We start from the raw sequence: 17,037 nt of genomic DNA, 5'->3' as shown, positions 1-17,037 counted from the left end.
GAACAACTCAAATAAATTTGTAAACATTCTTTACCAGAAGTGGTGAGTATATTAAGAACATATTGTGCATTCTGCTCTGTAGTAATACATGGTCATCATAAGTCTAACTAATATTACAGTAATGACTTTGACCTTCACTTGCCTTCATTGCAAATGCCTACTGACCAACAAAAATGCATATGTGTATGTCAATTACTCTTGAAAGTGTCCCATCTGGGGAGGCTGAAAATGCCAAAAGGATACCTATTAAAGTGTCCACATCATTATTATTTTCTGTTTTGGAAAGTCGTACAGCAGGTAATTTTTAGTACTTCTGGCCATGACAAGCCTGAATGTCCACAGTAAGAGGCGTCCATTAAGGAAGGTTTCACTGTACTAAATTTCAGTAATTACAAAATTAAAGCCGACCGGGCTAGCCTGGTGGGTAAAGTACCTGCCTGGCAACCCAAAGGTCGCGGGTTCGAATTCCGCCTCGGGCTTGGATCAAAGTACTGCAAAAACCTTGGGAGGTGCATTATGGCCACAGAAGCCGATGCGCCAACAACTACCAAAAAAAAAAAAAAAAAAAATTAAATGAACATGTAATTACTTATTGCTTAAAAAAAAAAACATTAAATAATAAAAGATAAGATTTAGGCTTTTTTGTATGGTATATTAATTTATTGTTTCATTATAGGGCATGACTAAGCTACCAGACTACAAAAAAATTTCGTTTCCACATTATGACCCAACACCATTTACTGTACTAGTACCAGATGCCTCTGAGAAAGCTCTTGACTTACTAAGTAATTTTTTGAAGTATTCATCAGATAAACGTATCCGAGCTAATGAGGTGGGTTAAATTATTAAAATGTTAATTTATTGGTTTGTTATTTGTTTTTTTTTTTTTTTAGGAGAATTAGGAACTAAGGCCATATTGCTCCGGGGATATGCGGTGGTCATTCCCTGACCTTTCTACATCCTCCATATTTGGTGGTCATGGGCTCGAACCCTGGTCTCATCAAGAAGCGTGTACTACGCACTGCTGCTCCTGCCCACCTGGCTATGGAGGCGCCTTAAAATGTTAATTATAGAAATAAGTACAATATATTTTTATCATAAATAATGTTATTTATAAATTGAGTATTAATAAATAATATTCATTTTCAGTGTACTCTTTCTTATGTCATATTACAAATATAATATTCACATATGAAGAAGCTTCAGTAGAAACTGTTTGAGAGTGTCTGCTTGTGATTATAAAGTAATCACATAAAATATCCCTAAATGTTAACACATTCATTCCATTGTTTCATAAGATAAGATATAAGGAGTACAACGTCTACAGAAAGGATAGACAGGATAGGAAAGGAGGAGGGGTTATTAGTTAAGAAACACATAAAATCCAAGGAAGTGAAGCCAGTTGACATTGCTGGACAGTGCAGTGTCGAGTCAGTTTGGTGTGACAAGCATTGGGAGATCAAAATTGAGAGTAGGAGTGTGCTATAGGCCTAATGACTCTGATGAGTATAATAAGAAAATGTACAGGGAAATAGAGTGGGCCAGTAAATCAGAGAGTCTTATAATGGGGGATTTTAATTTCCCAGATATTGACTGGAATTTGTGGGTTGGTCACTCACACACTAGCAAGGCTTTTGTGGATTTATTGGATGATTGTTTTCTACATCAGCATGTTCGGGACGCAACTAGAGGGAATAATATACTTGATTTGATTATCAGTAGTGATTCTTCATGCATTAAGAATCTGCAGATAAAGGAACCACTAGGTGGCAGTGATCACAGTGTGCTGAAGTGGGATTTACTCAAAGAGGTAACTACCATCAGAGGTAAAGGGAAGGGTTATTGCTTTCGTAAAGGCGATTATGATGGTCTGAGACAGTATTTAAATTCTAAACAGTGGGACCAACTGATGATGTTACCAACAGCAAATTCAAAATGGGAAGAACTTCTCTTCAAAGAGCTTATCTTGGAAGCTACTAGGCTTTACATACCAACTAAGAAATATTGTTCAAGGTTTAGGCCTAAATGGATGTGAGATGAACTAATGAGACACATGGCAAAGAAGAAAAATGCATGGGATAAATATAAATTAACACGTGACACAGAAGCCTATGATAGATATAAGCTAGTCTGTAACAAGTCACAAAGGAGGTTAGGCAGGCAAAGGCAGATTATGAGAAATCTTTGGCAAAGGATGCAAAGAAAAACAGCAAAGAGTTCTTTACTTATGTAAACTCTGGAAGGAAGGGGATGGATCAGATTGGTCCACTTGATATCGATGGTTCAACTGTTGATGATCCTGCTCAGGTACCTAACAAAATAAATGAATATTTTGCATCGACATTCACACATGAGGAGTTGTTCAGCGAGGGGGAATGCCAGAGGTGTATTCAACTCTGGCAGTAAGCTAGATAATCTTTTAATAACTGAGAGTAAAGTGGAGGAGAAATTGTTAAAGATAAACACAAGAAAGGCACCTGGAGAGGATGGGATCTATCCAGTTATATTAAAGGAGGCAGCAAAGGAAGTAAGCAAACCCTTAGCCATAATTATGAGAGCTTCCTTGGACTCAGGGGAGGTACCCATAGACTGGAGATGTGCAAATGTGATCCCAATTCACAAAGGAGGATCAAAGGCTGACACAAGTAATTATAGACCTGAGAGTTTAACTTCTGTTCCAGGAAAATTAATGGAGGTACTGGTTAAAGAAGCACTGCAGGATCATCTAGACAAGACTTCAGTTATAGCTTGGACACAGCTTGGATATGAAATAAGGAGAAGTCTTGCCTGACCAATTTGATTGGATACTATGATGCAGTCACAAAAGAGCTGGATGCAGGGAATAACTTTGATATTATATACTTGGATCTTAGAAAGGCTTTTGATACTGTTGCACATGGAAGACTGCTGCACAAATTGGAGCAGTGTGGCATTGGAGGAAAATTGCTGCTATGGATAAAGGGGTGGTTGAGGGGGAGAAGACAGAGAGTAATCAATGGACACTGCTCATTGTGGACTAATGTTATTAGTGGAGTCTCTCAGGGTTCAGTGTTGGGTCCATTATTGTTTTCTGTATTTATAAATAATATTAATGATGGTATATCAAGCTTAATGTCCAAGTTTGCAGATGATACAAAGGTCGGCAGGGTTGTTAAGGACACTACTGACGCTATGCTGCTGCAACAGGATCTGGAAAGGTTGAGCAGATGGGCTGAGAGGTGGCAACCCCAGAGCAACGTATTAACTCTGTGGTACTACACTGACAGTGGTAGAGAATGAAAAGGACCTGGGGGTAATTGTGCAGGCAGATATGAAAATCTCTGAGCAGTGCAGACAGGCTGCAAGAGTAGCTCATGGTGTCTTGCCAATGATATACAGGGATTTTTCTAGCAGGGATAAGGAGGTGATTATTCCCTTGTATAAGTTTTGTGAATTACAGTGTCTGGAGACTAGGCACCGGCTTGGTGATCTGATAGAGGTGTATAAAGCCTTGAATGGTGTGAGCATGCTCAATGGTGACGGGATTCTTCCTCTTGCTCAGAATAATCACCTGAGAGGGCATAAATTCAAATTGAGGAAAGACAGATGTAGGATAGATGTGTGGAAATTTGCCTTTAGCCAGCGGGTAGTTGATTGATGGAACAGACTTCCATCCCTTGTTGTGGAAGTTGATAGCCTAAATAAATTTAAGGCTCAGCTGGACAGGTATTTCGAACGAACGGGGAGGGGTGAAGTGGAAGTTTTTTTTTTTTAGCTGATGCTGCATAAGCTTTCTTTCTTGCATCATATGCCTCTACTAATGCTAATATCATTCTTATACTTGTAGAATCCCATCATTTGCTGATGAAAGTAATCTGAGACAATTTGCTTCTTCTCATTCACCTTGGAATTGCCATTCTTTCATTGCCTTTTACAGAAACCCAAAGATACAAAAATTACAAGAGGGAGATCCAGAATGAAAGGGGATGCTCCAATATCTCCCATCCTATTCCATGGCTGTTAGCTAGAAGGAATTCATTACAGGATGAATATGTTCCAGCTGGCCACCCTCTGCACTCAAAACTATAACAGTATGCTGATTCTGTGTAGAAAGTTATGGAATCTGACATGCAGTTATCTTCTGTTGATGCCTTTCTCCAAAAACTCCATAAACAGCATGCCAGTCTTGTTTGAATGGTAATGGAATCTGATATGCTTTAATTTATGAGGTCATGCAGTTGATTACCTACAGAAAAACACATTGTAAGATTAATTAATGCTATGGTGTGCCATACTGTTTGATGTATGACATGGGATAATGCAATAATTTCAAATGCCAAACTCAAAATTTTAATTGACCCTACCATTTATTTTCTAGCATGTATAAGTCTCAATTATCCAATATCTGTTTTGATAAGTATGTTCATTAAAATTATTTTTATTTTAAGATTCCAGAGACTCAAAAGTATAGATAATTATATATTTCTAACTGGAGAGAGAGAGAGATAATAACAAACTTTGGAATATTTCTCGACTGGTTGAATATGACCTATGCATGTACCACATTAAGCTCAACTTAGTCTGAGATATATATATGTCATTGTATGTCTAGTGTCACCTGCACATATGGTCAGCAAATATATGCAGTTAGTTACCCTCTGCTTGGGAGCATTTTTATGGTGTTACTTAAACTAGCATTAAGAATATCATGATTCCCTTAATGTTGATGTAACTGTGTTTGATTGTATTTATTAAATTTTATATTTTATCTCGAATGCAAGCCTATTATGATAAAATTACCGATGTATCATATTGAATTAAATATTATTGCAGTTGACTTCAGAAAGAGAGACTCTAATTTCTCTGTGGTTTATTTATTCTCTCTTCTTATCAGATACCATTAACTATTTATAACCAGTGAAATTTTCTTGTAATTCATTTGCATAAATATGTAACTTATTTTGTATAAATTTAAAATATATTATACTTAGCAATATTGAACTGACATCCAACTTTTCTGCCTATATTGCAAAAACCAATCACAAAACTGTGTAATAAGATTTTTGGAACATTTGAATGGATGGAAATTTCAGGATTTGTGACATCTTCATAAAAGGAGTTAGTATTACGAGTTATAATAGTGGCAAATTATGCAAGGAAGCAAGCTTATACAGCATCATACAAAAAAAAAATATGCTCACATCATCTGTCCATCATGTCTAATAATTTATCTAATGCTTCTTTAAATTTATTTGAATTATCCACTTCTACAACACTAGCTAGAAGTTTATTCCAACAATCAATTACTGTTTGTCTGAAAGCAAATATTCTGACCTCTATCCTGCAGCCATCCTTCTTCAGTTTATATTCCTTTATGCATGTTGTCTGAGAAAGAGTAAAAATGCCGAAGTCCTTTATGGTAGGTATACCCCTGTGTATCATTGACTAAATTTGTTGCTTTTTTCTGCATCCATTCCAACAGTTCCACATTCTTCATAAGATGAGCTTCCAGACCTGCCTGTATACAGTACTCGAGATGTAACATAACTATTGCTGCATATAATGGGATAAACACCTCCTTCTTCTTGCTGGCAAAATTTTTGTATGTAATTGACAGAACCGCATGAGCTACCCTAGCAGCCAGTCTGCACTACTTTATGTCAGACTACAGTTACCTATAGATCATTTTGTTCTTTCCTACTTTCAGGATTACTGCCAGTATTACTGTTGCCTGTATGCAGTACCTTGTATTTATCACTGTTAAACTTTAATCCCCACTTCTCAGTCCATATGCCTAATTTTTCTAGGTCCCATTGCAGTAACATCCCTTGATTCTTGTCATTAACCACTGTGTTAACCTTTGTATCATCTGCAAGGGTTAACAAGGTTGTTAATGTTTGAAGTCATAGATTAAAGTTTGTCTTAGTTAAAGTTTGGAGTTTTAAGCTTCATAACAAAAAACGATTTGAGTTTTGTCTATTTGCACATTGTGTTTTCAATCTTTTTATAGCAATGTAAAACAGTGTTTCCCAATTAGTGTTCTTTGATCCAGGTGTGGTATGTGTAACTTATGAAAGTGGTTCAGGACTTGACAATAAAACAGATTTTTTATCCCATTGTTGTTGTCGTCATCATTAGGGTTTAATGGCACAAGGGCTACAGCAGCCATTTTGTGCCTAATGTTAATAGTGATTGGAGATTCAGTATGCTAATAACAACATAATGTATACTACATATATTATATATAAGTACATATCATTGTGTTTAAAATATAGTTATTAATATATTGCATGCACACTATAGTTTAATATTTTTGTGGTCCATGGTCTCTCCCTCAAATATAAAAAGTTATCCATAGTTTCCACTTCAAATAAAAAAGTGGTCTGTATCTGCAAAAAAGGTTTGCAAACACTGATGTAAAAGGCACATAATTATTGCTGTGATAAAATTACCTGTTTTCATAATTCGAATACATATAAGTTATCATAAACTGAACGGGGAACTTGGATTCTATAGGAATTATCTCTCTCTCTCTCTCTCTCTACATATATAAAATGCATCTAATGCTACGCATGGGCAGTTAAGCCTGGACATTGCAGCTAAGGTGAGATGGGAAACTAGTATGCTATTTCGTTGTACAGTCGATTCCGGTTATTTGGGACACATAGGGACTAGTACATTTTGGCCCGATTAAGCGGCTGCCCCAATTATCCGAAGTTTCGCGATACAATGGACGTCCGCTTTACAATTGGTTCCCTGTACAATCAAATCACATTACAATGGACACTCCATAGTAAAGTACTGTTCACTATATGATGTGTAGTAAGTGCAGGTCATTGTGATCACGTTTGTGAATTGAATTTTAATTCTATTAAACAGCGGTCCTAATTAGCGAAGATAGGAGGAATATTGTCCACAGGCTATCAAAGTAAAGATTTATTAAGCACAAATTTACCCTTTATTACCTTACCAATTAAAAAATTAAACGATACGTGAAACTCGGAAGAATATACGTGATAATCGGAATAATTAATACGTACTATAATATGTACATACTAATTAGTTGACATTTGTGGGTGGGGGTTAAAATTTAAAACAGTAAAAAGATAAGCAATCAATAACAAAGAACACGGCACACACAAATTGCAAGTAACACGATATGTGCAAGTGAGAATGGAGTAATGAGTTACGAAGCTTTAAAAATAGGAAGAGAAGATTCTGAAAATTAATTTTTTTATATGATTGAAGATTCCATGGAGGTTTAAACAAATTTCACCATAATAACCCACAGAATCCCAGCTGTCTGTATTATCGCAAATTCAATAAGATCGAGTTTACTATCCGTTTATGATAGATTCCACTAACAGAAAAGCCCAATAAACAGGTGTCTGCTAATTGTTTTTATTTTTTTATGGTTGTGACCTCCAGAAATCCGACCGAACCAGGTGGTTTGGTTGGAGACAATCGTAGAGTAATTTCCAGTGCTGCAGTCTCCTGCCCCGATAAAACGGCATGTTGTCCCAATTAAGCGAAGTAAACCCTGGCTATTTTCTTGATTGGGATCTGTTTTTTAAGATTTGCCCCAAACAAACGGCTGCCCCGATTAATCAGTGGCCCAAATAACCGGAATCCACTGTATTTTATTGGTTTGTGAAAGATGTAGTTTTTTCCACTGCTTTATTTTCTAAATTTTTCCAAATATCTTTTATCAGTTATAGCACAGCATGAGGAAATTAACAAAACCATGCTGTGTCCAAGCTATAACTGAAGTCTTGTCTAGATGATCCTGCAGTGCTTCTTTAACCAGTGCCTCCATTAATTTTCCCGGAACAGAAGTTAAACTCACAGGTCTATAATTACTTGTGTCAGCCTTTGATCCTCCTTTGTGAATTGGGGTCACATTTGCACATCTCCAGTCCATGGGTACCTCCCCTGAGTCCAAGGAAATTGGGAAATTCATTCACAATTAACAAGTTATGTGTTGGTGAAACTAGTAACTTTTTTTATTTATGATGTCAGGTTAGATTAAGAGATTCCCAAGCAGTCCTGGGAGTAACTTCAGCAAATAAAATCATGTATCAAAGTTATTAATTGACTGGGTGAATCATATCAAAGTAGCCAGTGAGTTATCAGAAAAGCAATTTTTTGACAGAGCCAGGAAACAGTTAAGTTACTTATGAGCAAATTTCCTGTATAACAAACAGGCTGTGATTTTCTAGTCAATAAAAAATGGATATTATAACGAGAGTCAAAGATGGGAATTTTGTTTTGTTAAATGAAAATCTATGAATGCCATGTAAATTTGCAAAATAAATTGAAGATTATAAAAATACGCTACACAGACTCTTGTAATGGGGATCACATGTAGGATAAGATTACATTTGAAAGTAAATTTAGTTATCCAGATTTGTTTCAAATATATCTTTCCTTTAAGTGTATCACCCTGTATTTAGAACAACATAAATTAATTATCAGTCTAAGAATGCTGTAATTTTGTGTTGCTCCAGACATTAGTAGTAGTGGCGGCATCTGATGCAAGAAAGCAAGTGTATGAGCTTATGCAGCATCAGCCGAAAAAAAAAAAAAAAAAAACACACCATTCCCTCCAAATGCCTCTCCAGTTCCTCCTTAAATTTATTCAACCTATCAACTTCCACAACGACAGATGGAAGTTTGTTCCAGCAATTAACCACCCGCTGGCTAAAAGAAAATTTCCGCACATCTATTCTACGTCTGTCCTTTCTTAATTTGAATTTATGCCCCCTTAGGTTCGTAATCTGAACAAGTGGAAGGCTCCCATCAGAATTCAGCATGCTCAACCCATTCAAGGCCTTATACGCCTCAATCAGATCACTGCGCAGGTGCCTAGTCTCCAGCCACTGCAATTTGCAGAACTTAAGCCTCTCTTGGTAAGAGGATCCCTTCATTCCCCTCACCAATCTTGTTGCCCTTCTCTGTACACGCTCAAATAAATCTACATCCTTCCAAAAATGAGGGCTCCAGACCTGTACGTAGTACTCAAGGCGTGGCCTGACCATTGCCTTATACAGAGGGACAATCACCTCCTTTTCCCTGCTAGCAAAATTCCTATATATCATGGACAAAACCCCATGACCTGCCCTGGCAGCCTGTCTGCATTGCTCAGAAAACTTCATATCTGACTGCACAATTACTCCCAGGTCTTTTTCATTTTCTACCACCTTAAGTGTACCACACAGTTGGTACGTTTCTCCGGGGTTACTTCTATCCATATGCAGTACTTTGCATTTGTCAAGGTTAAACTTCAGTTGCCACTTCTTAGCCCATCTGCCCAAATTATCTAGATCCTGTTGCAGTAGCAAACTGCCATTACTGTCATTAACAACCCTGCCAACCTTTGTATCATCTGCAAACTTCGACATTAAGCCTGATATACCTTCATCAATATCGTTGATAAATATACAAAACAACAGTGGACCCAACACCGAACCCTCTGGGACTCCACTAATAACATTAGTCCACAAAGAGCAGCACCCATTGATTACCACCCTCTGTCTTCTCCCACTTAACCATCCTTTTATCCATTGTAGCAACTTACCTTTAATACCATTCTGCTCCAATTTGTACAATAGTCTTCCATGCGCAACATTGTCAAAAGCTTTCCTGAAATCCAAATATATGATATTAAAATTATTTTTTGCATCCAGTTCCTTTATAACCACAACATAATATCCTATCAAATTTGTCAGACAAGACTTTCCCTTAACAAACCGATGCTGTGTCTGAATTATTGCTGCAGTCTTGTCTAGATGATCCTGCAATGCATCTTTAACCAGTGACACATTTTGTGAATTGGGGATACATTTGCACATCTCCAGTCCGTGGGGACCTCCCCCGAGTCCAAGGATGCTCTCATAATTATGGCTAAGGGTTTGCTTAGTTGCTTTGCCGGCTCCTTTAATATAACTGGATAGATCCCATCCACCCCAGGTGGATGGGATCTATCCAGTTTAACTTCAACAATTTCTCCTCCACTTTGCTCTCAGTTATTACAAAATCATTAAGTATCCTGCTACAATTTGATAACCTTCTGCCATCTTCAAACCTTAATAATTCCTCATGTGTGAATGTAGATGCAAAATACTCATTCAGTTTGTTTGCTATCTGAGCAGGATCATCAACAGTCGAACCATCGATGTCAATTGGACCAATCAGATTCATCCCCTTCCTTTTAGAGTTTATACAAGTAAAGAAATCCTTGCTGTTTTTCTTAGCATCTTTTGCCAAGGATTTCTCCTAATCTTCTTTCACCTGCCTAACCTCCTTTGTGACCTGATTACAGACTAGCTTATATCTGCCATAGGAATATGGCAGATATAGGCTTACATCTGCCATATTCGCTTGATAATTTATATGCATCCCATGCATTTTACTTCTCTGTTACGAGTCTCATTAGTTCATTAGATAACCATTTAGGCCTAAACCTTGAATAATATTTCTTAATAGGTATGAAACTTTTGGTAGCTTTTAGTAGCATCCACAATTAATTCCTTGAATGCTTCCCACTTAGAATTTACTGTTGGTAACATCGTCAGTTGATCCCACTGTACAGAATTTAAAAACTTTCTGAGACCATTGGTACATTTTAAAGTAGCTTGTAATTAGTAATAGTCATCTCTCTCTCTTTCTCCCTCCTTCTCTCTCATTCATTCATAGATGCACACGGACACACACAAGGCATTATCAAAGAGCATATTTTTTCCTATTAATTTGGATGAATCTTTTCTGCTTGAATGGAGTATAGTGCTCATTAGAGATTAAAGGGTAATGAAATATTTTTTTTGTTCAGGTGTTTTATTATTGCTATTTGACTGCCTTGAACGATCCTGTGTATAATAAGGTGATATAAGTAAAACAAAGGCTAATTAATACCTTTACTGCTGGCTTGTTTGTGACATGAACCAAATTTAAAACTTATGGGATTGAGTCAATCCGGATTAAGGTAGGCAGGAACATTTTTAGGCTTTCTTCTTATTATGGGTGACTTAATCTGCCAGTCACTGGTCAAGGTTGTTTAACAAAAATGTCTGGTTTTTCTTCTATTAAATGAGAAGAAATTGGTTCTTAAAGTTGGGTAGTTTTTCATCCAATTAGATTAAAAACTTCATGATGCACATATGTGTCGATCTCCAGTTAACATATTAATCTTTTATTTAATTTATATTATCTTATTATACACAGAATAATTCTTATCAGTAAAATATCAGAAATAAAACAGCTGACTAGAAAATGTGTCATTAATTTTCAACTGAGATAGCCAAATTCAAACAGTATGGCTTGTTATCGCTTGTTATTTGGTTTTTTAGGAGCATTATCAACTAAGGCCATATTGCTCTAGGATATGCGGTGGCCCTTCCCTGACCTTTCCGCATCCTCCGTATTTAGTGGTGACGGGCTCGAACCCCGGTCTAATCAAGAAGTATGTGCTACACACTGAAAAACAGTATGGACATTAAGGAAGAGATACGTTGGTGACAATGTACATGGAAGAGATATATCGATGACACGTTTACGGTTATACAAAGAGGACATGAAATAGAAATACTCAATTGGTTGAATAGCAGGTCACCTTATATTTGGTTTATTTTGTAGGTTGAGCAGGGGGGCCTTCCATTCCTAGACGTGTGCATATACAGAGAAGGCCGACACTTGAAAACTAAGGTTTACAGAAAACCTGTGTGTCGGGGCCAATACACACACTTCAAAACAGCTCAGGCCAGTTGCCACAAAAATAGTGTGGTTAAGGCCTTAATGGAAAGGGTGGGGTCCCACTGCTCCTCGTCTGAAGAGAGAGAGAGGCCACGAGATTAAACATGTTACAGCGGACCTAGTAATGTGCGGTTGCCCCCAGAGCACCATTAAGAGGTATTTAAGAGGTATGAACAACAGACCCAGGGATGCTTTAACACCTGTTTCCACCGCATACATCCCCTACTATCCAGGCATTTCGGAATCTATTTGCTGTATTTTGCGTTTGAGTAAGATATGCTGTGTGCAGCTGCCAGGTTGGAGGCTGCACACAGTAGTGTCTGCAACCAAAGATCCTATTGCAGGTAATGACACTAGTGGAGTCATATATGAAATTAAGTGTCCTGATTGTAGGGGGTGTTATGTGGGGGAAACGAAACGCAGACTGTGGGATTGCCTGAGAGAACACAATAGAGCCCTTAAGACTGCAAATTATGGAGGTTCAGCTGTAGTGGGACATGCCTGGGAAATTGGGCATGGCATTACAGCTAACAAAGCTGTGATCATGGATAAGGCACATGGTTTTTGGAACCGGAAATGTCTGGAGAGTTTAAGAATATGTTTGTCCGAGCACTACAGTCGTAATAGGGATAAGGACTGTCGCATTCATCCACTCTTTGAAGCCCTTATCCTACAAAGAGACGAACGGTTTAGAGTGGCCCGTCCAGTTTCCCGTTCCAATGCACGAGAAGGTTCTAGCGATTTTAAACAACTTTTATTACTTTTAATTTTATATATTTTATTGTATTTTATTCTTATTATACAACATTTATTTTATTTTGTTTTAATATTTTAATATACAGTTATACAATCAGCGTGCACATATTTTATTTTATATTATCATAATAAAGGCATTTTATAGATTCGAGTCAGTGTTATTTAGTAGCATTACAGATGAATTACTTAATACTAGTCTGTATAAAACTACTCTGTATGTCTGCATTATTAAATATTCAAAATAAAAAATAACTTATTAATAAATGTCTTTTTTATTACAGGCACTAGTTCACCCATATATTTTTACTTCTCCTCTGCCATGCTCTCCATGTAAATTACCAAGGCCAAATGGTAGCAAACATGGATTGATACCAAACATACCATCATCAGAATTTGATGTTTCTGAAACTCTAGAAAAGCTGATAACTACTTTAAGTGGTGTGAACCTTGATGCACCTACTTAGCCAGGCAGTTATTGTATGGTATTTTGCAGTTTCACAATTCTTTGCATGTTTGATGATGGTGAAAATGGGAAGTATATTTGTTTTAATACTACAAAATAAAGTGCAGTTTTTAATCATAAAAACTTCAGTGATTTTGAATTTATTTTAATAGGATTATGAAAGATGTAAGTAGTTAAAAATTTTGAAGAAATTTGTTATTTTTTTTTATATATTTATTGATATTTTCTGATATTTATTTGTTTTATTATAAAATGTAGATTTATAGTTTATTTATTTATTTATTTTTATAGTATAGCTCAGATTTTAAACATCTGTCTTGTGTTGTTGTTGCATTTTTAATGTAATATTTAATATCACTGTTATTTTGTAGTTTATTTCTGGTTTCAGAAAAATAAGTGAATCTTTAATTTCAGTTCTAACCATTGTTAAGGGATACTAAATTATATGTAGGAATTCAGTTGTTCTACTGCAAAAAAAAATTATAGAACACATTTTTATAACACCATTATTAAAATTTTAGATTATAATTTTTCTCTTTTAATTCTTGCAGCCTTCCTACTGGGAAAAAAAAAATGTTAAAGCTCAATAATTAAACTAAAAAACACTTAAATTTGACACAGTGAAAAATAATTTTATTTTGAAAAATATTTCAAATTTATTTCAAGACAGATTACTCACATAAATAACATTATAAGAAGGAAAAATCAATGTTAAACAGTACAGGCAGGCCTCGCATGACGTGAGTTCGCTTAATGCGATTTTCAGTTAATGCTATTTGAAAAATTGTACCACTTTTCACTTTACATGATGCAAATTTCCAGTTAATGCGATCTTTTTTTTTTTTTTATGCGATAGTTGAAAAAGATTTGAATCGTGCGTTAAGCTTACCGCAAGTCGTACGGTCAATAAACAAACGTTTGCCTGTTGCCTGCCTCGGTGTGTTCCATCAACCATCAGACGAAGACATGTTACTTGTTTGTCTCCTGCTAATAAAGTCAATGCACAATTGCATAAAAATTCAAATTTTTAAATGAGCCAGATGAAAATGTTACCACGAAGAGATAATGGTAAAAGAATTAGATGAAATCTTTCGTATCGCAGAGAACCTCAAACAAAAGGTTTGAGGTTTTCTGCGATATTTATTTTGCCAGGGCCCAGAGAAGATTGTTGTCGGCTATCGGAAATTGATTGATGAAAAGAGAAAGTCAACACTGTTCAAATATTTCTGCAACAGTCATTTCTTCATTGTGTATTTTATGTCAGAGGTTTCCAAACTTTCTTGGTTCACAGCGCCCTTAGTGTCTCAGTAAGTTTTTAAAGGAGCACCGAGACCAAAAGAAATACCTAACAGTTCCATTTAGTAGTTAGGTCCAAACAACTTAATAAGAAATACTGAAACTGTGAACTACCTTGAGCAGTAATCAGGATATTCTATTGCAACAAAATCTAGAAACATGAGGCAGATGGGTTGAGAAGTGGCAACTGAAGTTCAACGTTGAAAAATGCAAGGTATTGCAAATGGATTGCAGTAAACCCAGAGTAACATACAATCTATGTGGTACCACAATCAAGGTAGTGGAGAATAAAAAAGACTTGGGGGTGATGAAATTGTGCCATCAGGCAACAAATTCTCTGAGAAGTACATACAGGCTGCTAGGATAGCTCATGGGGTTTTGTGATTACATTATTATGTCAGTGTACAAGGAAATAGTTGACCCACATCTTTAATACTGATAGAAGTCTGAAAATTTAATTTTAGGAAGGATGTGGATCTGCTGGAATGCATGCAGAGAACATCAACAATATTAATGAGTGGAACAAAAGGGTACTCATATCAAGAAAGTCCAATTTTGCAAATTACATCATCTAGAATTCAGGCACCTGTGAAGAGATTTGGCTGAGGTGTTTAAGACTTTGAATGGATTGAGTAAGCTCAATGACAATGGAATCCTTCCTCTTTTTCAGATTATACACACAAGGGGGGGGGGAGAATAAATTTAAATTGAGAAAGGATGGTTGCAGGATAGATGTGCAAATATTTATTTCAACGAGACAGTAACTGTTAGTAAAAACCTGCATCTGGTGTTTTGGAAGGTAGTTTGAATAAATTTAAAGAAGGGTTGGGTAGAGTATTGGAGGAAATATAAAAAAGAGGTGGATAATTTTTTTTTTTTGACTGATGTTATAAATGCTTGCTTCCGTTCATCATCTTCCACTACTAATACTAATATATGGTTGTGAGCCCCCTCAATTTTAACATAATTGCATACAAAAGGCACATGCCGTACACAATACAGGGCTATAAGCCATAATGAACTAGCAACTTACAGAATGTAATCCTACTGTAGAATTATAATACCACTGTATAAGACAATTGTAAAACTGCTTTAATTTGTTCTGATTTTTAATGGTGAATTGGTGGATAATGGGGCACAGGCCATAATCTGCCAAATCAATGTAAAACCACACTTGGAATACTGTGTATGGGGACTGCACCTAAAAAAAAGATATCAAGTGTCCTGAGATTGGAATGAGGAAATATTTTGAATATGTGGGCTACAGAGTATGGTAACTAGGTATCATAGAAGAAACCTAGTGGAGATTTATTAGGCTCTGAAAGGAGAAAAATAAAATGAATGAGGGTGAAATTTTCGCTATTATAAATGATTTCAGAACTAGGAGCCATATTTTCAAATTAGGAGAAAGAGGTTTACACTAGATTGCTGGAAGTTTTCTTTTACCAGCAAGTTGTTGAATATTGATGTAAGTTTCCTCCAGGGGTTATTGAGGACAACAGCTAGGAGAGATTCAAAAGTTAGCTGGATAGGTACCTACATGAGGTGGAAGTCAAATGCATAGGTAGTTTATTTTATATTATTTATTTATTTATATGTGTGTGTGTGTGTGTGCGTGCGTGCGTGCGTGTGTGTGTGTTTTTATTTTGTTTTATTTTATTTTTTGCTAGTGCAGCAAAAGACTCATGCTTCCTTGCACCATATGGCTAATAGCAATACTAATACTAATGCAGATTTTATAATGCTATTTAAAAATAAAATACAGGCTGGCCTCGATTAACGCAATTGATTCATCGCGCAAAACGGAAACGCGTTAATCGAATATAATAATCAATAGGAAAAATCATAATTGGTCCTTGATTTTCTGGAATGTCCACAAAGAATTTTAAAATCTCTTTTACATAACTTTTTAACTGTATACAATGTAAAAGATAATGAAAATAATTATGGAATTAAATGGGTATTGCATAAAACAGCGTTTCCCAAACTGCATGCCGCGGAATATTTTAAATTTTCGAGGGAAACACAGCAATACTCGACATCTGTCGGACACCGCATTAACTAACCTGTCAACCTTTCTTTCATCAGGGTGCCTCCGTAGCCAGGTGGGAAGGAGCAGTAGTGTATATCATATGCTTCTTGATTAGACCGGGGTTCGAGCCCGTCACCACCAAATACGGAAGATGTGGAAAGGTCAGGGAATGACCACCGCATATCCCGGAGCAATATGGCCTTAGTTGCTAATGCTCCTAAAAACCAAAACAACAACAACAACTTTCTTTCATCTGCAAATTTAGACATTAAACATGATATGCCTTCATCATCATTAATAAATATTGAAAGCAACAGTGGGCTGAGCACACTGAACCTTGAAGGACCCCACTAATAACGTTAGTTCGAGAAGAGCAGTGCCTTCCATAGCAGTAACATGCCTTCTAATGCCACATTGCTCCAATTTATACAGCAATCTTTTATGTTCAACAGTATCAAAAGCTTTCTTGCAATCTAAGTATATGATTTCAGAATATTTTTTATATCCAGTTCCTTTATTACTGCATCATATTATTGAATCAGATTGGTCAGTCAACATTGCCACTAACAAATCCATGCTGTGACTGCAATAGAACTGCATTCCTGACAAGACTCAAATTTGATTAAACTCAAATTTGCTACAAGTCTCTTCAGTTCATCTGATGCGACTTGTGGTCAATTTTTGTGTCTATGATTTCCATTTGGGTCTAAGCTTTGAACAGTATCTCTTAATTAGGATAAAAAGCCTAGTGGCTCTACAGTTT

At 36.3% G+C, this 17,037-nt stretch overlaps 1 protein-coding gene across 4 annotated transcripts in view; it reads left to right on the top strand.

The window, feature by feature from the left end:
* LOC150084912 (cyclin-dependent kinase 20-like) overlaps nucleotides 1-13,010 on the top strand; it is a 107,146-nt gene extending 94,136 nt beyond the window's left edge. For 3 of the 4 annotated variants that reach the window (XM_090375639.1, XM_090375638.1, XM_090375641.1), the window contains exons 9-10: nucleotides 677-832; nucleotides 12,765-13,010. In XM_090375639.1, the coding sequence (XP_090231765.1) occupies nucleotides 677-832; nucleotides 12,765-12,947 (339 nt within the window). In that variant the 3' untranslated portion in view covers nucleotides 12,948-13,010. The remainder of the gene's footprint in view (nucleotides 1-676; nucleotides 833-12,764) is intronic. The other variant, XM_090375642.1, reaches the window with a different exon arrangement.
* The last annotated feature ends 4,027 nt before the right edge of the window (nucleotides 13,011-17,037 follow it).

Source organism: Mastigoproctus giganteus, chromosome 6 (genome assembly GCF_048544385.1).
Source record: "Mastigoproctus giganteus isolate SK-2022 chromosome 6, ASM4854438v1, whole genome shotgun sequence".
In the NCBI taxonomy this organism is placed as follows: Eukaryota; Metazoa; Arthropoda; class Arachnida; order Uropygi; family Thelyphonidae; genus Mastigoproctus; species Mastigoproctus giganteus.
Note: the sequence above shows the minus strand (reverse complement) of the source record. Positions and strands in the feature narration are given on the sequence as shown.